The sequence below is a fragment of the Daphnia magna genome, linkage group LG2, assembly GCF_020631705.1.
Source record: "Daphnia magna isolate NIES linkage group LG2, ASM2063170v1.1, whole genome shotgun sequence".
NCBI classification, from domain to species: Eukaryota; Metazoa; Arthropoda; class Branchiopoda; order Diplostraca; family Daphniidae; genus Daphnia; species Daphnia magna.
The window spans coordinates 8,953,347-8,980,516 of record NC_059183.1 but is presented as its reverse complement, the minus strand read 5'-3'; the positions used below and the strand labels follow the sequence as shown (position 1 = coordinate 8,980,516).

Genomic DNA, 27,170 nt, shown 5'->3' with positions numbered 1-27,170 from the left:
CCCCTTTTCTGAAAGAAAAAATAGCCATAGTGGAGCAACCAGAGGTCTATGACTCTGCCAGAACGCCAAAAATTTGCAATTTCAAATTCCAATCTCAATGAAGTAAAAGAGCTAGTGTATTGCAAACCCCCCCACACAAACTTTTGGCGGAATACTAACATGGGATAGAAGAAAATATATATAGGACAAAGACGGAAAATTTCAGTAGCCAGTACAGTACACAGCACGAATAAAACGAGGACTGAATTCGCGTTTGCTTCACTTTTCTTTCTGTATGTATAAGACAAAAAGGGATGGGAATATTGAAATGGCCGGAGCGCACTGTGTGACTAGACATCTAAATCAAATAAAAACAACCACTAAACCTTTTGAAAATCACCCCAGGAAATTGATCTTGCATACGCGAAAAATAAACAAACGGGAGGGAAGAGAGCTAGTTCTATATATGTACGGCTAAAGTGAAAGCGAAAGTCAGTAGAAGCTACAACCTTCACATGATGGGAGGGAATCGATTGATGTCTCGTCGGAATGTACGAGGGAGTGAAAAAGAGACAAAGAAAGGAAAGATTGGAGGGGGGGGGGCATAGGAGGGCAGACCGTTGGCCGGAAATCTTCTGAGACTGAGACAAAACCTGTCGTCAAAATTCGGAGCGAAATAAACAGAATTTCAGGCGCATCGACTTGGCATCCAAGAAAAACCACGCAAGTGTTATAGCGAGGCACATTTAATGAGCTCAACAACGGAATTCGCAAGCAAATGGCATCTCTTCCACTCCGGTTCCTTCTTCTCAGTAGCGTTGCTGATACTCGTGGTGCCATTTATTGAAATCCACGTTTAGGACCACAATAGACCCTGTTGCCAAGCCTGCCAACAAGTACCTGCAACAAAAATGATGCAAATCATTTCAATTAATGCGGATTCTAATAAACGGATTTCAGGGTAATTTTTTGCATACTTGTTATCATGAGACAACGCCAAAGACCGGACGGGACTATCAAAGGCCGGATAGGCATAAAGTAGAGCTAGTGTAAAGAGTCGCCAGACTTCAACGATACCCCGTTCACCAGCTGTCACCAGATATTCACCATCTCGTGTCAACGCCACGCACTATTTAAAAATAGAAATATATTAAAACCGGTGAGTCACGCGACCGCCAATTCTCTTTGACTCACGTGGATGTTATCCGAATGATTGACGTGCCGCATCGTTTTGCCATTGACCGTGTAGGTTACAATGTTGCCTTTCTGGTAATGGACGGCAGCCAAGGCCTCCCGCGACAGCACAATATTCTGCGGACTGCCGTAAAATTCACGAGGTTCCAGCGACCGCAGTAGGTCTCCAAATGTCGTGTGAACCAAAACCAATCCACCTACATCCACAGCAACAAAATAAATAAATAAATAAAATTTTGGGGTTTCAAAATGTTTTCATTCTTTTCGCAAATGTCACAAGAAAAAAAACTAACCCTGACTACCGCTGACGACAAGGCCCATTTCGGCTGATACAGCTACACTGGTAATGGCAGATTCGTGGCCCGTCAGGGCAGCTCTTGGGGTCGGGCAATCGGCCGATTCCCCCAACGATAGTTTGAGTTCGCGCGTTCCAATGCCACAGTAATACGGTACAATCCTCCGAGCCTTGACGACATAACATTTTGATTAAATTAAAATTTGGCTCATCTAGAAAAAAAATATGCAAACGTATTCGTCGCGTTTACCTGATGCGATGTAGCAATCAGATGTAATGTTGCACTCGGAGCGGCTCAGGCACGTCACAATACCAAAATGACCGTATACGATTTGCGCAATTTTGGCTAGAAAAAAAACGAGGGGAAATGAATGAGGTTCTGAACACTTTTGGAATAAAATGTAAGTACCAGTGTCGGTGGTGAAGACACGGAAGCTGTTGTCCCAGAACCCGCAAGCCATCAAGAATCGACTGTCCACCGTTGTAATGAAACAGTTGGAGCGCATCCGCACTTTTTGGCTGAAATTGTCTCCTAGATGACGACGAGCCAGGAAGCCGCTCTGGCTAGTCACGGTAGCTTTTAATGTAACATTACAAAAATTACGGTTAGGGTACTGGGCAAGATTCAATCGATTTCAATGTGGACATCGCCGATTAACTTACACAGGACGGGGTCCATCGAGAGGGGCAAATTGGCGAGGACGGCTTGGGTATTGTCAACGTAACCCGAACTGTTACCTGAAGCTAGACAATTAATAATTTAAGAAGACTGCAATAGAAAACGCAGTATACTCTTATATAGTAAAACTAATTGGTAAACAACTTTATACCGGCATAGGCAGGATTCCACCTGTTGAGAGCGAACTGCAAATTGGCGTGGACGGAGACGACAGACGGCAGAGGTAACTGGGGATACGTATTGGCAGATAAGTGGACAACAGCTGCGTTGGACAGGAATTTCATCGACATGCACACATCCTCTGTCACCGAGCTGAACATTAGTGGAGACTGGATAGCATTTGTAAAGACAAGCAAAAAGGTTCGTGAAATTCGTGTAGAGAAAACGTTGCCATTTAATGGTATACCAAATGCATGGCTGAACTGCGGGGCGGATGTGGCTCCATCAGCAACTGGGAGGGAGTTTGACCAAAGCTTCGAATTTGGTTCTCAATGGCCTACGAAATACCACAGGAAAGACATTCCAATAATTAGCAAATGCTGGAATACTCATCAGTAGCACAGACAGACCTCTCGTGTCACAGGATCGGACACACTTTCCAGGTCGACGCTGCCTTCGTACGTTAAATAATAGAAGACATTAGTTGCTCGCACTGCTTCAGGACCTAAAAACAGAAAAAAAAAAATTAAAAATACAATAAAAGTTGAAAAACTGGTCACGAGATGGCGCGAGAGCAGCTCTGAAAGGCATTTTTATTTCGAAAGACTAGGAGGACCGGAGAGAGGCCCTCTTTCTAATTGACCACGCGCCAAATATCCGGTCGGAAGCGGAAAAGTAGAGGGGAACGAGTCGACTCAGCGACGGCGGATAAATCTGGCGGGCGTCGCGACGCGGGCTCGTCTCACGGGAGATGTTGAGACTCTTGAGAGTTTCAAGCGGCGACAGCCCCAAAATCGAAACCATATGCGCCTCCCCTCTAAGCCCTTTCACTACTACTACTACTACTACCAAACTAATAACACTAGACACGGTAGCAGTACGTACACGCAAATACAAACAAATAAAGAAAGAAAAACAAGAAAATGGTTACTCATTCCTCGCATACCTTTTTGTTTGTAACCAAAGATAAGATCGATCCATTGATGCAATTGACACGACACAATTTCCGATTCGAGGGCCTAACGGAAACGACAAGAAAAACTCATTATTGTCAACTTGATTAACTCGACTGGTTGAAATGAACTGACACACCATTCGATGGATGCGAATGAATTCCTCTGGACTACTGGCCCAGCGGGGTAGAATCACGTCGGAAACGGTCACGTTATCCTCCGTTTGCCCCATTTGGTATTGGTTGGCATTGACCAATAACTCGGGCAGGTAAAACAGTTCGGGAATCAGCTCCTGCAATTCACCAAACGCGCCCAGCGATCAAACAGGAGTGAAACGATTAATGAACAGTAAAACGAAAACTGACTGTGAACGATATTTTCAATCCAAAAATTGTGTTTTTTTAAATGCGTACCTTGACATCCGAAGTGTCTCGTTGGCAGTTGCGCCAAGCCATGGCCATCGAAGTGAACAACCGGTTGGGATAGTCGAATTTGCCACCTTGCAGGTTCAAAAACAGGGTCGTGTAAGGCTCCTGTTAAAAGAGATAAGACAATTTATTATTCTAAATCAGCACGCCATTTTTCATTGTAATTGCGTGGTTCAACAACAAAAAAAAAAAAGTCAACTCACGAGTCGCAAGAGCCAATTCAAAGCAAAGGCGGATGTAGAGTAATGCGTGCCGTAGTGGAAGGGCGGGATGCTGTCGTGCTCCCAGTTGGCGTGTCGCTCTTCAAAGTATTGCTTCCGGCTCGGATTCAAAGCACCGATGGGCTAATAGAGAAACAAAAACAAGTCAAACCCCCATGCACATATGGTAAGCGTATAGAATTATCAAACGTTGCCATATATATAAATAGAAAGAAAATATTTATGTGCATACCTTTGACAGGTCTCGATAGTTACTGGGTAGGCTCAGATCCAACTCGTTGGAATCGTAGTTGGTCAAAACCCAGGGAAAGACCGGATACTGGCTCAAATCGTTGTAAGTCCGCCCTACATCCATCCGCAGACAGTCGAAAAAGAAACAAAAAAAAAAATAAAAAAACGTTTTTCACATCAAAATCGTTCGCTCGCACAACAAGGGGGCGGAGCAGAAGGGAGGGAATGGACGTGTGTGTACACGTAGGCCCCCCATTCATTTAGGCGGAGTTTTTTTTTTTAGTTTTTAAATGTTGAATGAATAATAATCAAACAAAACGTTTTGGGATGTGTTGACTTGCACCTGGGTGGTGGTGGTTAGCGGAGGAAATGCACCTCCTCCCCCAATTTTTGCCTCTCTCTTCCCCGTGATGGAAGAAACGTTCCCTTTTTCTTTCCCTTTTTCTCAAGAAAAAAGAGAATTTTCTCCGACATGCGCATGACGGATGAGTGCGTCTTGTTCTTCGACATTCATTTCGATGAATGAGCAACAAGTCAAACATATTACATCCCGCATAGCGCGTACAACAGAACACAACCGAGGGCCACACGCAACTTTTCTTCTTGGCCCGTACCGGAGGCTTCTTAAAACTCTCTTTGCTCTTTTTTTTTTATTTTTTGTTAAGAAAGGGAAAATTAAAAACACCTTTTTGTTTCGTCGATGAGAGCAGGGCGAGCGCAATTGCTCAACATGTATAAACATTGGTAAGAGAATGGCTCCATGGCACCGCGCCCCGTACAATGTCTACATACTGCATACAGAATTGACCTTATGGGGTTATAGTTACTACTACTGGATGATGGATGTCTTTTTGGGGGTATTAGACACACGAATAGAAGATTTTTTTAAACCAAGAGAAACACAAGAGGAAAAAGATGGATGGCATTTGCCTCTGTTAACGGGATTGACATGATGGACTGTTGATTTGATCAGAGAGGTACATGGCTGCATGCCGAAGGGCGTCGACATTAACATAAGGAAATTGAATGTTGGATAAACACGCAGTCGGGAGTCTGTTCATGTGTGTGTAAACACGCGTGCTCTTCTCAGACTCGCACGGAATGGCGAATAATGATTATCGTTTCATACGAAAACGATTTGAAAAAACAAAAACTGAATCTTTTAAATATTTTCTTTGCGCAATTTCATTTCTTCTCTTCCGCAATGACGGAGGGAAAATTTTAAAAAAGGCAAATTCTATTTTATCTAATGCAATTTTCCCTTTTTCTTAAAAAAAAAACAAAAAAAAAACGGATGTCGCTTGATTCAATCCAGTTGTCGTGAGGGGGGCAACCGCTGTTGCTCGTGGGTCTTTTGAAAATGAAACACCACGGAAGAGACGGCGCCGTCTGGAGAGAAGGAGATGTGGAAAGTGAAAAAGAAACATTTAAATGTCTTCTTCCGTATCCATGGCTTCTTTTCACACACACAAAAAAAAAAAAAAAAAAAAGGGAAAAAACTGGGCAACTGTTCCGCTGCACGAAACGACCCGCAGCTTCTAAAAACAACCCCCTCGCGCGCACACACACACACACAAAGATGAATGGCCGCTGAGATATTGTGCACGTTTTGTATGTGTGTTTGTGCGTGTTGGGCAACAAACGTCGAAATGACGAAGAACTTTTTTTTTTTTTTTGGTCATCTGGAAAATGTCCCCAACTCATGTCCCAACTTTTGTGCCCTGGACGCTGGACTCTTATTCGTGAGAAAAAAAAAGAAGGAAAACTCTACTCAATGCCTTCCCATTTTGACATCGTTAAGTTTTATGGAGGTTGGATTCTATTCCATTGTTAGAAATGCAAATAAAATAAAGAAAAAGAAAAAAAATTAAAGCTGGTTATTTTCTTTCTTTCCTCTGGCATTCGAAGAGAAAGGCGACTCTTGCGCGTGAATGTTCCGCCTATTCAGAGCTGGATGGATATTGGTGCGGACAGTGGCGGGCCAGTTGTCTGATTGGAGGCGACGTCTCCAAGACACCGTAAAGTTCTCTTCTCTTAAAAACTCGCCTCCCCGTCTTTTTTTTTTTTTCTTTCTTGCGGCTTCTTGTTGCCAACTTAAAAGTCGACGGCTAAAAATATATCGAGATCCACACGCACACACATCCACAACATGTCGCCCCTCTCAGAAAATATTCTCTTAAATGTCGTTCTTGTTTTATTTCATCTCCCGTTTCGGAATGGGAAAAAAAAAATAAATTCCGACCTCGCATTCGGGCGGAATAAAAACCCCCCAAAAGAATTTTTTTTTTTCTTTTTCTTTTCCCGTAAGTTGACGAGGGCAGACGACGTTTATAAAGAAAAAAAAACACAATACTGGATAATAAAAAAAGTAAATTTTCTTTTACCTGCGATGGTGTTGAGAAACATGAGATACTCAAAGTTGGAGATCTCCCTGCGCTGCCATTTCTGTGTCATGTTGGACGAGCGCATCAGCTGGCGAGAGGACATCATCGATGCTCGCCTACCGATTGATTTCCAATTTATTCCAATGTTCAACACTTAACGAAGCCATAAAAATAGAGAATTTAAAAAAAAACAACTTACCTTGATTGCGGGATGCCGTATTTAACACCAACGCCGACGGGTGGCAGTACTTTGATGATCCTTTTAACGGTGGCTTGGTCGGGAAAGGCGAACAGGATCGAAGCTGCGTATGTTAAATAACGAGGAAAAAATACAAAAAAAAAAGAATGGTAATAAAAATAAATTTTTTTTTTTAAAAGAGATTTCGGTTGAGAAGGATGGATGACAGGTCGAGAACTTACTGCGGCTGGCTAAAAAGATCTCGATGGCCACATTCTGTAGTAGATAACGGCGGGTGAAGATGGCTCGTATCTCCGTGAAATACCATTTTCCATGAAGATTATCGCAGTACTTTAATACCTACAACACACACACACACAAAAAGAGAAAAGAAGAAACAGATGACACACAATGTCGTCATTCCCTTTTTTTTTTCTCGAGGTAATCGAAAACCGAAATCTTTTTGAGTTCTTAAAGCAGAAAGAGAAACATCAACTGTTGTTGTTAGCAAAGAAGAAGAAGAATCCTTAAAAAGAGAATCCAAAGAGACAACTTAAGACTTTTCTTTTTCCCTTTTTTTTCAGATGGAGGGGAGAGGCCCAAAGAAAGAAAAAAATAATAATAAAAATAACAAAAAACACACGCCAGATTGTCACCACCCACTTCACTATTACTCTCTTTCTCTCCTCATGTCGAGAGTAAAAGCAAAGCATCCTACAAATCCGCTGAAAAGATAACACAGAAAGAATGCAATACACGCAGTTCTACAAAAGCCAGAGACTCTCTCTCTCTTACACACGAGATCGAATTACCTCTTGCACAGCTCCCTCTCCCTAGTCTCTCTCTTTTTTTTCTTCTTCACCCAAATGGACCTGATTACTTTGGCTTACTTCCCTCTTATTGCATCGCAGGAGGGTTAGAAAAAAAGACAGCCGGCCTTTAAAAAACAAAACACACACGACAGCTACAGTTGCCACTATTTCCATTAAAAAAAAAAAAGAATATATATCACAATTCATTTTTATTTAAACACAATTGTGATTCCCGACTCTCTTTGTCCGCAAATGGGGAGATACCGGAAGATTTCGCGTTTCGAGTATCACAGAACTCGTCTCGTATGGCACTCGATAGTCCATCAGCAGTTCCCTATTTTTTAATGATGATCCAGTAGCGATGACCTAACGGATTATTGGAGCATCTCGGATGTCTAGTCACGTGTTTTCAGCCTTTTCGAAGTGATTACACGCGCCACACGCCGAATATTCAGAGTGTGCTTACGCATCACACAGCAAATGTCTTCCGTAATGATCGGGTTGTCGAGCAGAAAAAGGTAGGCCACGCCTTAATGGAATGGACGAGGGTTGGTGTGTACAAGAGAAAATACTTTTTGTGGGAAAAAAAAAAGAGATGCACACGCGCCAAGTGCATCGAACGATTTTGGCTGTGCGCGGAATCGCTAATGAGACCCTCGAGGTCGACATAATCCATGCGGTGCAATCTTCGTGTGATTAACGGGGAAACTAATCGAGAATTGATGTGTTTCAAAGCAGTAGATCGAGAAGTGAATTCCGAAAGCATTTAACACAACGTTGAGTTTCCATTTCAAATGATTTTTCGTTTTATAGGCCTGTTAAAAGGCTGATAAGAATGCTCATTATCACCTTAGCGTATTCATAAACACGTACGCAAACCAATTGCTGGCGGCTGCTTTCGGAAGATTAAGGATACACTGATGAAACATTACAATGTTTACGTGGGCACAACGATCGAATCGAATGTATAATTCAGTATTCTTTTAGGCCGAAGTAGATATGACACGAATTGCGATCAAAATGGCGGACATTTTGACACTGAAATTGGAACAGTCCAATGAAAAATGTTTCTCAGGACTAAAAGAAAACGGATGACTTCCTTCTTTTAAGAACACAAAAAAATAAAATACGCTGCGCACCTTGTGTTCCGTGCCACGAAAGAAAATGGCGGCGATGAAACAACATGACGGAACAGAACATCGAAATAATCCCACGATATTTTTTTTTTTTCGTATCGTGTTTTACATATTATGATAAGCTAGCGTCTTTATTTTCTTTTTCTTTTTTCCCTTTCTCTCTTTTCCCTGCCCGCCGATTGGATAATGACCGACCGGTGGCGTTGCATGGCAGCGGCGCCGTGACTGCGTGAAACGGTCGATGGTGGATCCCGGCGTGATGCATCAAGTGAGTGATGTCAGAGCCACATCCCCCCAATCCGCGCCGACCCCTAAAGCCTGCCTGCCAACAATATCTATTTCCCTTTTGCTATAGAGTACAGTACTAGACTTTGATGGATTCAATCGAATTTCCCAGAATGAATAAATACAAACTAGAAAACATCAAAATAGGCGAGGAAAGAAATTGAAAAAAATTAAAAAACAAATTCTTATCATCGATCCCACGTCTTAAAAAAAAAAAAATTACCTACACACATTGTAAGTTGTAAACATTCATTGCCTTTCACCCTCCCCACCTTTATTTCCCCCCATTTTTGTAATGATTCCAATGGCTTCATCATCTTTGGTACTACCACCCGCTCACTACTGTAGTATTACTACCCGCTGATGCGTATAGAATTGAGACTAGGGTGGAATAAAAAATCGAGAAAGAAAAAGAGGCAGATGGGCCAGCCCACCGGCAGTGGTTCAGATCAAAGAGAGGAGGGGGGGACAAAGATGTAGCGCTGTAGTAGACAAACATTTTTCACCAAATGTTTGAATAATCAGCGAGAGAGTGTTTTGGTGGGCCATTTGCTATAACAAACATAAAGAGAAGGGGGCGAAAGAGAGGCCGGTCGGTCAAGTGTGTTGCCCTTATATACACTTGTACACATCCCCAGCATTGCAGTAGTGACACTAATGGGAGATGTATGACACGATAAAAAAAAAAAAACCTGCTCCCCTCCACTCATTCTTTTGTTGCCGGCGTAATCAAGTTAAAAACACTCCATGAAGAAGATCAGACGGCAGCAACAAGATGATTGCATTAGAAATTCGATACGAGCAACGCAAATGTCTTTGAATTGAAAATAACACATAAAAAAACCAGTTCAATCGCAATTTTCGTAGAGATTAAAAATAATTTCTTGTTTTTGTTTCACAATTCCGTGAGTCACACGAACTTGCATTAGATGCGCACACCAACGGGAGTGCCACAGGGAGGGAGGGACTAAATTGGATTATGGAAAGAGCTATGGATGGTTGCTATGGTTACGCCGTCGAGACGGTCATACATCTTACCGGTCCCTTTTTTTTTTTTCATCTTCTCCCACGTCAAAGAGGGGGAGGACGACAGAGGCATTACTGATGCATTAAGCTCCATCTAACCAACTTACTTCCGCTCAAGAACTCCGGACTATCGTATACAATTTTACGTGTACGGCCCATTCCGTGCGCAACTCGTTCCACACGCAACGGACTGGCCGAATCAGTCAAAAACGGCTACATATCTGTATACAGTACACTATACTAATCAACCACATTTTCTATGTCTTTATCTATTCTGATTGTTAGGCAATCTTTTTACAGGCCGCGTCCTGCACGGCAGAGACACAATTTAAGAAAAAAAATGATAATTGCAGCTGTTACAGATGCCTTTCCGCTTTTCTTTCGGCGTGGAATAATAATAACCCTCGAATATGAAAAGAAAAATGGGTGACAAACGAGGCAAAATGGGCCAGTTGAAAAATCGTGTGGCTTAAAAACAAAAAACATGGTCGGTATTAAATGCTGGGCGCATAAACGGTATTTAAACACTAAACACAATCACACGGTCATAACTCGCATTTTGAAACCGCGAACGCGTTTTCTAATGGTAACTAACCCAAAAGTTCCAAAAATATAAAAAAATATGTTGTTTGCCTTTGTCATTAGCCACGCCGACTGATAGACAAGACAACACACAAACAAAAACAGGAACGCACATTTGCATACGGAATCAGTCGGCACCGTACGAGAAAACAAACAAAACAAAACGAGTCGTAAAAACAGAAAGAATCCTACCGAAAAGTATAAGGGAATAATTATTTCTAGAGGATCCGGTGCCGACATCAACCGCAAAACTCGGTAAGAAAAAAAGATAAAATACAATCAGCCGAAAAAGCCGCCCAGAAATGAAACCCAACAACCAAAGACAGAAACAAATATTACATACGCTTTACATGTAGATCTTGTAGCAAGACGGTCGTTACGATAAATCAATAGGGGGGTTGTATCCACAGAGTGAAACTTCCCATCATATGTATAAATATCCCATCTCTCCCAACAAAATTTTTCCTCTTTTCGCTACATCCCCGACAAGAAAACATAAAGAACCGCCATCAAAAAACGTAAGAAACTTCTTTTTTTTTTTTTCTTTTTTATAACACACACACGCAGAGTTCTCTCGATGTATGTGGAGGTATATAAAGAACGGTATATGTGTTCTAATATACGACGACGAAGAAGAAGAAGCAGCAGCAGCTCCTGGGTATGTGGAGGAGGGATGCGGATAACATTTTCTCCCGGTCGATAAAACCAACAACCAACGCGATTGGTCCGTTCCCGGCAGCAAAACGAACAGCCCAAGTTCAACCCACACACACACACGCGTCACTTACAAACACAAAGCAAACCAGGTCCGGATGCTCTTTTCCAGCCCGGAGATGGCGGACGTGAAGCCCCGCCCCGACCGCCAAAAGCCTATGCAGCTGGGAACTAATGAGAATCGAGTAGAGGCGGAGCCAAACGATTTTTCTTTTGCCCAGGTCTTTTTTGTTTTGGTTTCCTCTCTCTCTTTTTCTCTCTGTCTTTCGTAAAAGGGGAAGGCATTGAAGAAAAAGAAAAGGGAAGAAACAATGGAGAGATTCTTCGTGAGCGGCCAGTGATGCGCCGAACGTGGTGAGCAGTGGTCCTAACCAAAGTCTCTGCCGGTTTGCATTTCAGCCTGCCCTTGTCATCTTTCCCAGATCGAATTTCTTTGATTTCTATCGCGACCATGATTCATCTAACCGATTGATTAAAACCACCCATTAGTCGGTCAAAGGCGTTTTTTTCCTGGATACACACACGAAAAACCAAACAAGGAGGCCTGTTGTTCCACTCGTTGAATTTTGGTTTTGTTTAGACGTCAAGTGTTTCAAACGAAGATGTTGGTCCCTTCGGATATGATGGCGGCCCAGTCAAAAATGCTGTACCAGTTGAACAAGTATTACGGCGAACGGGTTCAAACGCGCAAAGGTCAGATCGCGAAAACGTTGCGCGAGGTGTGCAAAGTGGTGCAAGACGTGCTCAAAGAAGTGGAGGTCCAGGAGCCGAGATTCATCTCGTCTTTGGCCGAGTGCAACGGCCGATTCGAGGGCCTCGAAGTCGTTTCACCGGGCGAATTCGAAGTCGTCCTCTATCTCAATCAAATGGGCGTCTTCAATTTCGTGGACGACGGCACTCTGCCCGGCTGCGCCGTCCTCAAATTGAGCGACGGAAGGAAGAGATCCATGTCGTTATGGGTGGAATTCATCACCGCTTCCGGATACTTGTCGGCCAGAAAGATCCGGTCGCGGTTCCAGACGCTGGTGGCGCAGGCCTGCGACAAGTCGGCCTACCGCGACATCGTCAAAATGGTGGCCGACACGACCGAAGTCAAACTGCGGATTCGCGAGCGCTTCGTCGTGCAAATCACGCCCGCCTTCAAATGTTCGGGAGTGTGGCCCAGATCGGCGGCTCACTGGCCTATTCCGCACATGCCGTGGCCTCATCCAGGCCTCGTGGCCGACGTCAAAACCGAAGGATTCGACCTGCTGTCCAAAGAGACGCCGGCAATGACTGGCAAACAATCGGCCATGGAAGGCGACGCCTGGGTCCTCAGTTTCATCGAAGCCGAGAATCGACTCTTGGTCGGCGGATGCCGCCGTAAATGTCTCAGCATTCTAAAGACGCTCAGAGACAGGCATCTCGACATCCCAGCCAACCCAGTCACAACTTACATCATGAAGGTAAACGAAAATGAAAGAAAACCCAAAACTCATCCCAATCAATCAAATGTTATCTACCCCGAAAGCCGTCGGAATCGAATCGTTTTAATCACGGCCGATTTAAAAAAGAAATGTTTCTGATTTCCCCCCCCACCTTCTTTTTTTTTTTCTCTATATATCGACAGACGCTGTTGCTTTACGAGTGTGAAAAACATCCAAGAGAAATGGAATGGGACGAATCCTGCCTCGGTGACAGGATCAACGGCATTTTATTGCAATTGATTTCGTGTTTGCAATGCAGACGCTGTCCGCATTACTTCCTGCCATCGCTGGATCTGTTCCGCGGCAAACCGCCCGCTTCGCTCGAAAGTGCGGCCAAACAGGCCTGGCGCCTAACTCGCGAACTCCTCACTAATTCACGTTCATTAGAGAAGCTTTGAAAAACCACCAAACAAAAAGAGGACCCCTCGGTATGGATGACGAACAAAACCAAACAAATGAAGGCGGGGATTGTAATCATATTCTATGTTTAAACAAAAAAATAAAAAATAGATTCTGTTTCTTGTAGATTAGGATTAATTGATCGATTTCAAAAGAAAAAGAGTGTCGCAATTCACGGTGCTAAAAAAAGAAAAATGTTAGAACTAGACGCTCGTCTTGCTCCCAGTTTGTAATGCCCTATAGATTTGATGATTATTAAACAAGACCAAAGTTCACACGAATCGTCTTGCGCAAGAAATGATCGTTGCTTTTCAATTTCAGCTGCTTTGTTTCTTGTTTTTTGGTTTTTTTTTGCTCTTTTGGTTATTGACGTGCCGCACACAACAAAGAGAAATAACGGACGTTTTACCCGGTGTAAAAAAAGAGAGAGATCCCCCCAAAAAAAAACCGCAACAAAAGTTTCCTATTTATTTTGCTATTATTATTTTCCTTGTGTGTCAATCAAAAAAACAGAAAAATTGAATCCTATATTATCACTTTTAGCTTGGCAATATGGGCCCGTTGCTGTAAAAATATTCAATGTGTACAAGAAACTTGTTTCGACTCTGTTTTTTGTTTTTTGTCTCTTCTTTTTTGTTGTTGAAAAACTTGAAATTTCACTAGACCAAATAATTTAAAGAATTCTTTTTGAAATATTTAACACGCTTTACGCCTTTTTTTTTTTTTATGGTTGTCATGTGCACATGAATGTCTTCCGCTTTAAATTCTTCGCAATTCCGACTGTTCGGGAAACATTTTAGTGGCCGGTATTGAAGAAATTAAAATAATCAAACAACAATCACGCACGAAATAAACGCTTTTAAAAATGAATTCCCATTTCATCTCCCCCCCCCACCCCCGTTCTCTCTCACCTTCCAACACCTGAGCAATTTCCCATACGGTTCGCAAACGAAGGCGACTAAAATGGCCGCTACGGGGCCACTCCTCTTTTTCTTTTTTGCTGTTGTTGTTGTTGAAAGATTGGAGTACACGTAGACAACAACAACAATGGCGACCCCCGGCAGTACATTTTTCGGTGAGTATTGATCAGGTAACAAAAGAGGATGATCTCATCAGTCTATAGAGGCCTACATAGCCCTCCATTTCAGATGAAAAGAGCGACCACATGACACAACTACACCCACGTAGACACGAAACTCAACGAGGAGGGTATAGAGCACCACAAAGAGGCCTACGCATTCCACGGGTCCAGGGTATCATCTATAACTATACAGACTACTACATTCAGTCCTAGATATCTTATTATACACACAGTCGGCACGACAAACAGATCATCGTTGACGATCAGGAAAAAAAAAAAGTGAATCATCGTAGCGTATGAGGGCCGCCGCCCTTCTCCTATTGTCGGCCCTGGACAGGACAGACACACACAACGCTCATTTCTCGATTCAGTGAACATTCAAACATATCCCCTCCATTCTCTTTTACTTTATGCGGATGGCCTTTTTTTTTTACGAATTGCGGTGGGTCGGCCACCAGCTGGATCCATCTACAACCCATATATTTCTTTTATTTTTCCTCCCCCTCACTTTTGCTCGTCTGTTAGTGTTCAAAACTCCATCAGGAAAGAAAAAAAAAATGTAGAGTGCGTTTATATACGAACAGTGGAAAGAGGGAGAACGAAAGAGGGAGAAAATAAAAAGGGGTGCGATGGAGTGTGAAATGCGGAAGCGAAATCGGGACTCTTGTTGTCTCTTTCCAAGATTGAATCATCGATATTAAATGTGTCTCTCTCTTCCACGCCGAAAATGCGTTTTCAAATGTTTGCAGCAACACAACGGCAATAAGAAAAGGTTCGCGCCGCCGCAAACGGACGTGGTACCCGACACATTCCGACACGTCAATCACGAAGCTCCCCCCCCCCCTCTTCTTACCACACAGCTATTATTCATCATTGCCTTCCTTTTAAGAGAACTTTGGGAATGAGACCCCCCCTGACATCCATCCTCGGCCCCCCCCCTCTCAAACAAACAAACCACTTAATTCATATTACTTTTCATGAAAGAAAACAATTTTCTGGGGGGTTCCGACATGGTCAAACATTTTGCTCTTTCACAGAGGGTCTTTTTAAAAATAAAAAAAAAAAGGAGAGGAAGGAAACAGCACGGGCTGATTGAGCCGTCGTCATCGTCGTCCTTGTGTACGAGTGGGCGTGTTGTAGGAGGGGCATCAAGCTTTACATGCCTATTACTGTGTTTTTACTTGACGACCCATCCAGCAAATTATATCGTAACATTTATAGGAAAGAAAACAAACAAAAATGTAAGGCCGTGCAAAAAATTTTTTTTTTGGGGGGGGGGGGGGTAAAAATATTCGGCCCTCAACAGCGCAGCGGCTGGCGGGTCACGTGACCGGGCCATTCCGTTTTTCTCACGGTAATTAAACGAATCCTGTGGCTCCCTCGCGGATGAAATGCGTTTGGATCACGCCAAAAAGGAGGTTCAATACGAATCGTCGTGTGAGCGAATCAACAAGACGAAGATCATCATCATGATCACAAAACGTTTCCTCGCTGACGTCATCATAAATCTTTTTGAAGCTTCAAACAACGAGAGAGAAAGAGAAGAGGGGGGCTTCGCTGGAGTTGTTAATGGATACCTGTCGACAAGGGTCCGTCCCCCCTATTCCCTCCCAGCTCTGTGTATACAGAGCCTTTTAAGAGAGAACCTCCTCATCTTTCTCCTGGTTCAACATGATCGTCTTCCCGCCCTCCCGTCGGAAAGGAAAATGTGAATAATACAGAGAGAACTATACACAACAAGGAGAATTCAATATGTGTGGCAAATCACGTCAACAAGACAGCGCAAGGCTGCGACAAGACAAAAACCCCTGTCATCATCAACCAGCTCCTTTGCGTTCCTCTTTTCTTGTTTGAAAATTGAAACAAAACAACAACAACAACAAAAAAAAAAAAATGAAAAAGAAATACGAGGGCAGCGGCTACGTGTCGTACTTACAAATGAGCCACCGCCGCAAAGGGCGCCAAATTCGAAATTCAAATCAAAACAAGAGATTGAGTTAAACGATCAACTGAACTACGATGACCCCAGTTTCTTTTTGTTTCAATCTGCTCAAATAAAACAAAAAATGATTCGCGTACATAGACGGACATTTTATTTTTATTAATTTTTGAAGAAACAAAAATAAAAGATGGTCAAAGAGATGGTGGTACTAGTGTGTCACCTACACAGGGCAGCACACATATGAACACACTTTTGTCTCTCTCTCTCTCTCTCTGTCTTTTTATCGCTGTTAACAATCACGCCGGGCACACTCTGACACACAGTCAAGTCGGGGGCCAAAAAGGCGCAAGGAGACCGAAACACAAACCAAACACATTCCGTTTCTGCCCGTCCATCTTGGCGTGTGAAAGATGTGAGGGGTAGCAATTTTTCTTTTGGCCTTCTCTACTACGTCTCTTGTCATAAGTTGCCCTTCTCATTTGCGTGGCAAAAACAAGAGCTCTGTTTTTTTCTTTTTTAGAAGGCCAGTAAAGCAAAGAAAAAAGGTAACGAGACGGACGATCACAAATCAAAGATAGGGGCGTGGCGCTTGTTTTAATTCATGCACGCTGATTGAATCCGGCATAATAAATATTGATACTGTCTATTGTATATTAGATGGCCTTTTGGGTTGCCAATTAATATTGAATTAATACACACTGAAAAGAAGATGGCAGACACCGAATGCCTGCCAGCTCATAGTTTTCTGTTTTTTTTTTTTTAGACGCGGCCATTATTATTTTCTCTGCCTTTATTTACATCGTAAACAAGAAGCTCTTTCAAAAAAAAAAAAATTTTTTCTTCTTTCTATCTCTCTCTCACGGCCGGTAATAAATTCAAGTCCTGCGTGAGATAGACGAGAAAGAAAAAACAAAAAAGAAGAAGAAGAAGAAGAGTCGAAAAGAATAAGATAATGTCAGCCTGATGGGGGACTCAAGGAGTCGAGTGGAAGAAAGCAGAAGAAAAGCAGGAAGGGAGGGGACACAAGACAAAAGGCGAGTGTCAGGTGAACTGATAGTCGCGCAAAAGGATCTTTCCCCATCACACCGAAAAAAGGAAAGAAACCAACCGAAACACAACGCCGAAAAAAAACAAAAACAAGACGAAACGCGCTCGTATACCAAACGGGAATATCATATGGAAATTTTCGGCTAAAAAACCATGGGGACTTGTGTGACAAGGCCACGAAACTTCTATTTTTCTCCCCTATTTGTGCGTGCGCTATGTGATAGCGTTATGCTATATACACCCCCAACGTGACGATCACAATCGTCATTCACGCACAGCCACCATCTGCAGAACCGGCGCTTCGTGTACACATGTCACAGTTGTGTGACCGACCGCTCCACTCGACCTTCTCCTATAGCGGATGACACTGTGTTCGATTACAAGAGACGCCTCTCCTTCTTTTTCTTATCCTCTTTTGTTTTCTATTTTTTTCTATTTTTCAAATTGAAAATTCAGAAAGAAAAGAAAAAGAAAAAATCCCTTCTTTTTCTTTAAGAAACGAGCGGACCAACGTGTTGTGTCAGAGATGAATCGCCCACGTCTCACAGAAGCAGCCTAGCAAGTTTTGTTTTTTTTCTTTTTTCGTTGTTTGTTTCAGCTTCTAAACAGAGCTCACCTTTCTCTTCACTCTTACTCTTTATTAGTTGACATCAATAACCGTCCAACGCTTTATTTTTTGGCTTTTTATTTTCGTCTCGTGCGCCTCCATGTTTCTCTTCCCTGCTCAGCTCCGAAAGCTCTGACGACGATGAATCGATATATCTTCTTATCTGCCTTTATATACACGTACATATAATACTCTTCTGCTGCTGCGACAGACAGGTAAAATCGTCCCACCTTCCTTTTCCACCACCACCACCACCACCCCCCCTTTTTTTTTTTTTACTAGGCCTCGTGAAGAAGAAAGAATAACCCCCATCTTTTCGCCTCGTGTTCTATAGAACAAGACTGTGCAACACTGACTCGTTCTGACATCACCAAGAGAGCCAGGAGATTATTTCCCGATTGTTTAAGTCAATCAATATTAGGCACTGTCCTTCCGTCTTCCTTCCACGTGCTTGGGTCTCCCATTTTTTTTTCTTTCTTGAATTAACAGCCGAAAATTGGGCATCAGGCATCTTGTGTATTCTAAGAGGTAAAATCTATCGCTCACCTATTCGTCCACCTCATCCGAAAAAAAAAATCCCCTTCAAAACTTGTGAACCATTTATTTAATAAAATAAAGGATTCCCCTCTTCTATTCTCCTGGAATAAAATGCGGATGGTCGGTCGGCGGGTTCAGGTTTTCTCATTAAAAACATCTGATCGACCGACGGATAGAAAAACTATCCGCGTACCAGATGAAAAAAAAAACTTGCCGCTCTTCTTTCTTTCCTCATCTCTTTTTGCCCGTTTCTACCTTTTCTGTTTTTTTTTGTTTTTTTTAACCGTGTGGCCAGCGATAATATTCAATCAAACGGCCAAAATAAAAGCAAATAAAATAGGCCTGTACGCAAATTCAAACATGGAAACAAACGAAACAAAAAAATGGGGAAAACACAAAGATGTTTTTTTTGTGGGGGTGGGGGGACTCTTGTGTAACGTCACATAAGATTGTAATCTAATGCGAGGGGGGGAGACTAATAGAAAGTCGTTTTCTATTGCTGTCTCAGTGTCTCATGTTCGAAATGTTGGTTTTTTTTAACTTTTGGCACAGAGCAACGAGTCGTGTAAGACATAACTCAATCTCAAATGGCTCCTCCTCGTCTCTTCCTTGCAGTCGGGGGAAAACTCATTACGCAGGTAAAAGTGCAACTTCTTGTTTCACCTTCGTCTACTTCTCTCCTCCGCCTGTCTGTCGTTCTCTTCCCGTCTTTTTACCAAAAAAATAAAACAGATTTTCTTCGCCATCAAAATAAATGCTACTCAAGATTGCGCAGCGAAGAGAAGGCCGACTATGGGACACACCGTTCTGTGCGCCCCAACCAGCCAAAGAAGAAGATAATGATCGATTCTATGAGGTCAACCCCCTGCTGGATAGCCAACCAGGGGGTAAAATAAACACGGAACTTTCCTTCCTTTCTTATATATCTCAAAGAGAAGGGGGGGGGGATACTTATAGGCCTATAGGTTATAGTGGAAGAGAAGCAGTACGCTACACACGATGGACCCTTCTTTCATGTCCAACTTTTTCTTTCTGGAAAAAAAAAATAAAAAATAAAACGAATAGCAAGAGGCACGAGAGATAGCGAGGGGGTCATCATCATCCCACTCTTGCAGAAGAAGAATGTTGAGGGCTATCTTTCTTCCTCTTACGACACAGGGCACGGACCCGAAAAGATCGAATTTCCTTTAAGAGAAAAGAAAGAAAAAAAAAAACAATATGTTCGTCAATCGCGCGCGCGATCCGCTGCCGCCGATGGAAAAAAAAAACCCCCCGTGACCCGTAAAGTCCCAGGGAGTCCCTTTGATCGCGGGATTCGATGAAATCTTCACCCAAGAAATAAAAAAAAAAAAAAACGATGCCGCCGCCACAACACGAAAAAAAAAAATCCGCGCCCAAAATAGTCGATTGAAAAAAAAAAAAGTTACGTTGAGTCGAGCCGGTCGTCGGGGTGGTGACGCCGACCTCGGCAGGGGGGGACGCGCCGGGCAGACTCGAGCTCTGCTGGGCACTGGTTTCAACCGCCGCCACTGATCCTACTCTACTCCGCCGCCTCCTTTGGACGAATTTCCCCTTTGTTTTTGTTTTGTTTTTGTTTTTTTAAATACGACGTTAAAAAGAGATTGTATTTTATTGTTTTCTTATCAATCGATTGCATTTTTTTGTTCTTCCCCCTTTTTATCGACCACAACGAGTGTTTTTTGTACGTAGATAAACTGGGTAAACTTGCGTAACAAACGGAGGAATACAAATAAAAAGGGGCGGAAAAAACACAAAAATAAAGAGGGAAATACCTAACTAGTCGTACAGGTAATATTTTAGCTTTTATCTCTAGTTGACTTGGATATTATAGGCCTCTTCGTATTTCGTGTGTTGAATGCGATTCCTCTTCCCACGGACAAACAGTCGAAGACCATAACACTTCGAATGGCCTGATACCTATCTTTTTTTTTTCTTCTAAGTTTCCAGGAAAGGGGAGAGGCTAACTCGAAAAAAAAAATAATAAAATAAAAGGTATGAAAAAAAAAAAAGAGTCAACGACTAAACGCAAAGGTGGTCGCTATTTTTTTTTTTTCTTTTCTCAGAGACAAAAAAAAACTTGAAACTTCTCCAAAAAAAGAAAAAGACAGCAGACGAAGAAGAAGCAAAAAAAAAAAAAAAAAACCAAGCTGTCATCATGTCAACTGGATTGGATCATCTTTACCCACCGTAGGTAAACCAGTTGTTGGTGCTTTTTGGAAGGCAAGCGCCCCCGAGAATCAGTCGTCTGTCTGGTCAACTTTAGTGGCAGACACACACAATAAGACAAAAACAAATGAAGACGTATAGGAGATGGAGTTGGAAAGCAACAAGTCGCTGTCCAATCATCGTGGGGCCACAGTTCCACTATACTCTTTATGTATAATAATAAAGCCCAGTCAGTTTTGGAACATCCTTAACGGATGACCATCTGGCTGCTTCCTGGGTAGTCTCTCTCTCTCTCCAACTCCACAACAAGAAAATGAACGCTGACTGAACTCCCCCCAGCCCCCCCAAAAAAAAAAAAAAACTGTCCGGGATCGAATTAACAAACAAGGCCAGCAGCACCTGAAGGAGAGAAATGCTGGCAAAATGGCAGTTGCAAGCGCTGCGTGAAGCGCGAGCGCGCACAAGTGTCGTGACGACATTCCGCGCTTCCTTTTACAGAGCGACGTTATGTTTGTCTTTTTTCTTTCTATATTTTCCTTATTTATCTATTCCGTGGGACGATCAAAGCCAACACCATATAAAAGATGCCACGTCCAGAGCACACACACACACACACACAAAGAGTGTGCAGCGACAGGTTTTTTTCGTTTGGCATCGCCAACCAAATGGTGTGTGTGTGTGCCTTGACTGTTATATTTCCTATAGGTGCTGCTGCTGCTGCTTATTCACATGTATTTTCGAATTCTGTCGATGTCGCTTTGGCTCCTTCGGTTATCACGTTCGATGCTTTGCTCCTTTCTCACTGTCTTATTTTTTGTTGTTGTTTTTTTTCTAGGACCTTTTTAGCCACCCTGCCCTCCCTCACCATTCCTTGCACTGCTTCTTCCCGCCAAACACCAGCGGTGCCTATCAATATCGCATCCACCTAGACTTTACAAGAGAGACGCGACTCGCATACGTAAACAGATCTAAAAGTCTCTCTCTTCGATTGGGTGAGCCAAGGAAGGCTTTCAGTTTGTTTTAACAGCTCCTCTTTTCACTCCCCACCACATCACCTTTGTTTTGTTTTTGTTTTTACCGATTATAGTCGATCCCTTTTGGCTCGTCTGCACACACACAAAAGACAGGACTTTTTCTTCTTCCCTTTTTTTTTTTCTGTTTGTTCTTTTCTCGATAGTTAAATCTCGAGAAAAGGCAATCAGAAATCAATACACACGAAAAATCAACCTTGTTTTCGGGAATCGATAAATAATTCCCAAACCTCAAAAACAGAAACAAAAGTTGGACGGCATTTGAAAGAATAACAGAAAACGATGGACGTTTAACGACTGTGGGAGATTTAACATCGAACGCTGTTTCTTCCTACTCCGTCATAACGAACGGACTGCATACATTAAAACTGAAATTCTATTTAAATGAACAGGGGCGAGGGGGGAGAGAAAACGAAGGGTAGATCTGTACAAACAAGGACCATGTCACCGCCATCAACATGCAAAACGATCCCATGGTGTTTATTCATAACCCGGCGAGGGACAACGAAGAGTTTGAGGTTTAAAAAATGAGAAGGAAAGCGCGTGGCGGAAGCGGTCCAGCCGTCCGGCAATCGATCATAATAGTCTCATTTAGAAATTCAAAAAAAAAACAAAAAAAAACAACCTGACTCTCTTCCGGCGTAGGTAAAAAAAACACCGGGAGCGTGAAAAATGAGCCGGCAGTAAAATCAAGGAGATACAAAAGCAAAAAAAAAAAAAGGAAAAGGGCCATGAATTTTTTTTGAACGACTTGCCGCACTCTATCGACGCAACAGTGAAGCCTCTTTCTTCGGCTGTTGCCATAAAAAATAAAAAATAAAAGGAAACCCTCTCTCGTAATAATCACAGTAGAGGGTTGTCAAGAGGTCAAGATGCTTCTTTCATTTCTTACTATCTATACACACACAAAAAAGAGACCGGCTATTTTGTTTTATTTTGCTGCCGTTTCACGGTGGAAAACCGAAGCAGGAAGAACCACAACAACATCACACACACACACACAAAAAAGAGGAATTGTTAAAGTGTTTACATTCCCAAGGCGGAGCCCGAAATCTTCCGTGTAAATCATCAACCGACAAGCTTTTGGCAATTTGTGAACGCATAAATCAGCATCTCTTTTTTTTTTTTTTAACCCCTGCTTTACATACATCGACCACGGGATCGCTATGCAGATGAAGCTCCTCTTTTTTCCAGGTTTTTTAAGTTCTTCTTTTCGAGTGGATTTGGGGTTTTGGAGGGTTTTCAATTTTTAGGGTCTGTGGTAGGCTTCCCTCGGGTTGTAATCGCTTATTTCCCTTCCATTTTTATTTACTTTTTGTTTGTTTCTTTCAACAAAAAAGAAAAAGAAACAAAAAAATCTATTTTCTTTTCATTTCTTGGCTGTATGGGGTTACCTTTCCCACACGCTAATCGATCATTAGGCTATTAAATACCGAGCGCCCTGTCCTTCATTAAAAGCTGATCCGTATCACACTCGACTTGTCTCGTGTTATTTTCGTCCCCCCCCCCAAATTTTTTTTTTTCTTTTTAAAGAAATATATTTTCTACGGCCACCCAATCTGACGTTTATCCTCCAGCGACTAATCATCGCAACGCATGGAAGATTCTCATCTATCTCGATGAGTCGTTCAACAAAGAGAGAGAACGCAAAGATGATGATCGTCATTATCATGTACAAATCGCTTGCCACGACCATAACAAATAAAACGTTATCCGCGTCACTACCACCCAAGACTCATCAATCCGCTCGTCTAACAGTTTCAAACAAAAAAGAAATGAGACCCACTCAAGAGTCTCACCCCAGGATGCGATTCATCAACAAGAAAAAAGATTCAAATTATTTCCAAAGACCCTTGACCCAACCCCCCCAACAACGTGCAGAAACGATCAAATAAAGAAAAAAAAAGAAAAGAAAAACAGGTGGTGCGTTTTCCTACCTCTTGGTCGTGTTTCTGGAATTCAGCATCTTCCTCGTCGACTTCAAAGTAGAGCTCAGCTGACGTGATGGACAGCGTACCGGGCGCTACGATACCCGGTGCGATGAGTTTGGCACGACTACTCAAATTGACGGGACCTGAATCACACGCACATGCAAATAGTTAACCATTTATTATTTTTTTTTTCACGATTTGTTAGTTAGTGGCGAGATGATTGATATTCGTCTAGATTCATTACCGGTCAGTTCAGCATCCAGTTCTCGATCTTCAGCCAAAAGCTCAGCATCGTCCAGCAAATCAGACGACTGGAGCGGCGCCAAATTCGGTTTGCTTTTGGCTATTTGGGCGTGGAGAGCTTCTTCAGCCTGACGGGATGGACGAATTATAATTTAGAACCAACAGAATGTTAATCAAAGTTGAACACAAATTCTCACCTGTAATACGGTCGCCTCGGAGGCGCCGTGTTCTAGGGCAGCTTTTAACGTGGCTTCTGGATGACTGGAACCTAGCGGATTGCGAATCATGCGCTTCCGCCGACGCGAGTCATCTTCCCAGGCGTCCAGCCGCCAAAATTCAAGAGGTGTCGAACTAGTGGCATCGTCGTTAGGCGACGATGGCGCCCAGGCACCTTGTTTCGATACGATGATATTCGTAATACGGTCAACCAATCGCAACGCCGACGAAGCGTCGCGGCGACGAGCGGCACTAATGATGTGATCACAGACCCCCTCTTCTTCGCGACGTTCCAGCAAAGTCTGAGCGCATTGTGTCTGTGAACAAATAGGTTAGAAAAACATCCGAATTCTTGCGGAATAAATAGAGCACGCACCTCAAAATCCGCATGCTTGACAACGTCTTCGGCCCGCATTCGGTTTAGAATAAATTCGGCTTCATTAGCGACGCGGACAATGTGATCCTTCATTGCGTGAGAGAGCAGTCTACGAGAAAGCAATGAGATTAAAGATTTTTCCAGGTCCAACAAAGTTCACATTCTTTTCGTCTTGAATGGCCAATTACCGTCCTTCGTTGATTAACTCGATGAAAGCGAGTCCCGCGTTCTTCTGCAATGAGTTTTGCCATTCTTGTGAGCACAACAACATCACCAACTCCACCACCGACTGACTTTGCTTGAACGTTATCAGTCCTGCATTTTAAATACAATTGATACAATAGGTCTTGACAGGTTATTAACGGCTTTGGCTAGCAAAAACAGACCTTTGCCTTCCAGCAGCAGTTCTTGCCCGTGAGATCCCAGCAACGTTTTGGATAAGAAGGGAGCAAAATCGACCATAATTTCACGCAAGAGCGGGCAGACTGATCCCAAAGCTGCTTCTAGTTGTTGCGTTAGCGAAGCTTCTCTCGATACCAACGAACTGCTGTTTAGCGCTGGAACGTTAAACGGCCTCAAAACTGAAAAGAAATGAATTAAAAAATTGATTTACATTTCACCTATTTACACAATTAAAATTACCTGATTCTACAGACGAGCCTCCTGCTTGATGGTTACCTCGAGCCCCTAAAGCCTGAGCACTCATTGGTCCGGTTGCTGCGGTCAAAAGAAGAAAACGATTAAAAATCTTAATAATCTTGCAACAATGATCATGACGATGAAATCAAATATTACTTGATCTCTGTTGATCTTCCCTCTGTTCATCGAGATTTACATCAGTCCAGGACGTTTCGTCTTCGTTTACAACCGATGCGGTCCTCGACGTGTCAGCCGGACCGAGTTTTCCGCTCCGGATGGACACGCCGTCTCCTTCATTCTGTCGATAGAAAGGAATCAGACAATTGAAATTACTGATTAGAAGGTTCCTGTGCACAAGCGAAATGTTCTGCTTGCCTTGGAAGCAGGAGAATTAGTTGTCGTATTGTCTCGATTATTGGATATAAGTGGGTTAGAAGCAGAAGTCGTAGATTTGGTAGAAGGTTTCTAATGGTGAAATGCCGAAGCAGTGTTAGCAAGCAATCAAACAAAATACTTGGCCTGTTAAATTCACTCGAAAACAAACCTCAGATTTAAAACTGGACTCAGACCGGCGTTCGCTAATGACGGAAGAATTCATTTCGTCTATTTCAACAACTTCCTCTTCGCCACTCCTTCCGTCGTCGGCTGCGTGTTCTTCATCCGGCGTCAGGATACCGTTTCCATTATGACCTGCAGAAAACCGAAAAAGACATCCATTCAGAATAACAACATCGATACAAAGTAAAATATTCTAGTTATCCCATCAACACCGTACACGTCAAAAAGAAAAATGGATAAATATCAAATTCATAAAGAAAAATAAAGAAGATTGGCATTCGCTAGGAGGGCATGCGATTCCCTCTTCCTACAGAGCATGCGTTGATTTAAAAGACGCATTGTCGGAAAGAAAAAATACCCATGGCGATGGACTGTTGCCATGGAAGCGGCTCTGGTCCGTACACGTGGTTCTTGACACGTACTGACATCTGCGGGTGCTGATGATTCGGCACAGACTGTTGATGATGATGATGATGAGACGTTCTGCCGTGGGCGTGCATCCATTCACGGCTTGAACCCCGCGCTTGACACGGAGCTGACGATGAGTTATATTCTTGATTATCACATTTATCATTAAAAAGGAATTGCTAACCATTGTTTTTTTCTGTTTGATTCTCAGAAAAACAAAAGGCGAAAAAAATAAAAGTGGATCAAACATGAAAGTCTTACCCGGTTCGTGAAGGGCGCCTGGACTGTTGAATCCGGTAGAAGGCGGTTCGAGAATGTCGCGATATTTGGACACCATCAGAACAGACACGAAATAAACGATGGCCAAAGAAAGAAACTGGGCTTGTTTTGTCTCCTCCACATCGCGGTAGATGACAGCTCTTAATCGATTCACATCCAAATCTTGCAGCAATCGTTCAACGTCGCGGATTGGACCACCGTAGGTAGGAATGTCTTCGCCATCCTAAATAATTACAACAACAATAAAAACTAGTATTGGAAAAAAAAAAAAGTTCAGCCACTGTCCGGCAACAGCCACTCACCGCCGATTGGGCGTGAAGTTTGAAGTGACTGTGAGCTCCCTTAATGAGTGAAACCAAATGGGACGCCCTGGGCGACAAACTCGACTCCTCATTACAGCGGAGCCAGCTCCCCAACCGAGTGCGTTCCTTGCACTCCAAACAATTGCGGACGGCACAAGTGCACACCTTCAACCGTGAATCAGACAAATGATTACTCTCTCTCTCCTTTTAGTGCAAATTAATTTAACATTGTGTTTTGCTGTCGGGATTACCAAACGCAGGCACTGACGGAGTACTCCTCCTGTGGCCATATTCTTTTCAGATTCGAGTTCTGACAAGTTGATGGAAGAGGCAAAGACAAGAAGGTCGGCCATGGCTGAGAGGCGCTGCAGGAAGCTGACGGCGACTTCAACCGGAAGACCTTGCGTCGGTTCGACAATATCCAGCTCGCTCTAAATAGAAATTCAAACCGTTAGAGAAAAATTGAAAAGTTTTGTACTAAGATGAAGCGAGTCATTACGTGAGGAGAAGTAGCTGAAGCCAATAAAGGCAGTAATCCACCGCAAGCGATAATCAAATTATCAGACAATTGCGATATCAAATGGACGGCGTTAACGACGAAGATGGCACTTTCTCCGCTGTTGACGAATTCCAGCACCGATTTGGTACTGTGACTGGAAATTAAG

The 27,170-nt window shown here is 42.9% G+C and overlaps 2 protein-coding genes across 2 annotated transcripts in view; one reads left to right on the top strand and one right to left on the bottom strand.

Moving 5' to 3' along the window:
• Positions 1–94: 94 nt before the first annotated feature.
• LOC116917558 (neurobeachin) overlaps positions 95–27,170 on the bottom strand; it is a 32,466-nt gene continuing 5,390 nt past the window's right edge. The window contains 34 exon segments of the mRNA XM_032923066.2: positions 95–879; positions 957–1,108; positions 1,174–1,370; positions 1,467–1,575; positions 1,577–1,638; positions 1,719–1,814; positions 1,878–2,045; positions 2,132–2,212; positions 2,299–2,476; positions 2,554–2,643; positions 2,717–2,811; positions 3,253–3,325; positions 3,399–3,551; positions 3,673–3,792; positions 3,891–4,031; positions 4,141–4,253; positions 6,524–6,639; positions 6,723–6,825; positions 6,944–7,061; positions 23,491–23,627; positions 23,729–23,855; positions 23,925–24,260; positions 24,320–24,428; positions 24,508–24,634; positions 24,706–24,900; positions 24,962–25,036; positions 25,115–25,256; positions 25,334–25,423; positions 25,503–25,648; positions 25,875–26,069; positions 26,186–26,426; positions 26,506–26,670; positions 26,757–26,936; positions 27,005–27,158. Of these exon segments, the coding sequence (XP_032778957.2) occupies positions 789–879; positions 957–1,108; positions 1,174–1,370; positions 1,467–1,575; positions 1,577–1,638; positions 1,719–1,814; positions 1,878–2,045; positions 2,132–2,212; positions 2,299–2,476; positions 2,554–2,643; positions 2,717–2,811; positions 3,253–3,325; positions 3,399–3,551; positions 3,673–3,792; positions 3,891–4,031; positions 4,141–4,253; positions 6,524–6,639; positions 6,723–6,825; positions 6,944–7,061; positions 23,491–23,627; positions 23,729–23,855; positions 23,925–24,260; positions 24,320–24,428; positions 24,508–24,634; positions 24,706–24,900; positions 24,962–25,036; positions 25,115–25,256; positions 25,334–25,423; positions 25,503–25,648; positions 25,875–26,069; positions 26,186–26,426; positions 26,506–26,670; positions 26,757–26,936; positions 27,005–27,158 (4,675 nt within the window). The 3' untranslated portion in view covers positions 95–788.
• Positions 11,565–13,991, top strand: LOC116917560 (protein mab-21). Its single transcript, XM_045169065.1, has 2 exons — positions 11,565–12,701; positions 12,866–13,991. Exons 1-2 carry the CDS (start codon positions 11,859–11,861, stop codon positions 13,118–13,120), a joined length of 1,098 nt encoding a protein of 365 aa, XP_045025000.1. The 5' UTR covers positions 11,565–11,858; the 3' UTR covers positions 13,121–13,991.

Bases quoted from the DNA above. Each gene is read 5' to 3' on its own strand.
- LOC116917560 (XM_045169065.1), top strand. From the start codon at position 11,859: ATGTTGGTCCCTTCGGATATGATGGCGGCCCAGTCAAAAATGCTGTAC. The intron at 12,702-12,865 runs GTAAACGAAAAT...ATATATCGACAG, and splicing joins TCACAACTTACATCATGAAG to ACGCTGTTGCTTTACGAGTG.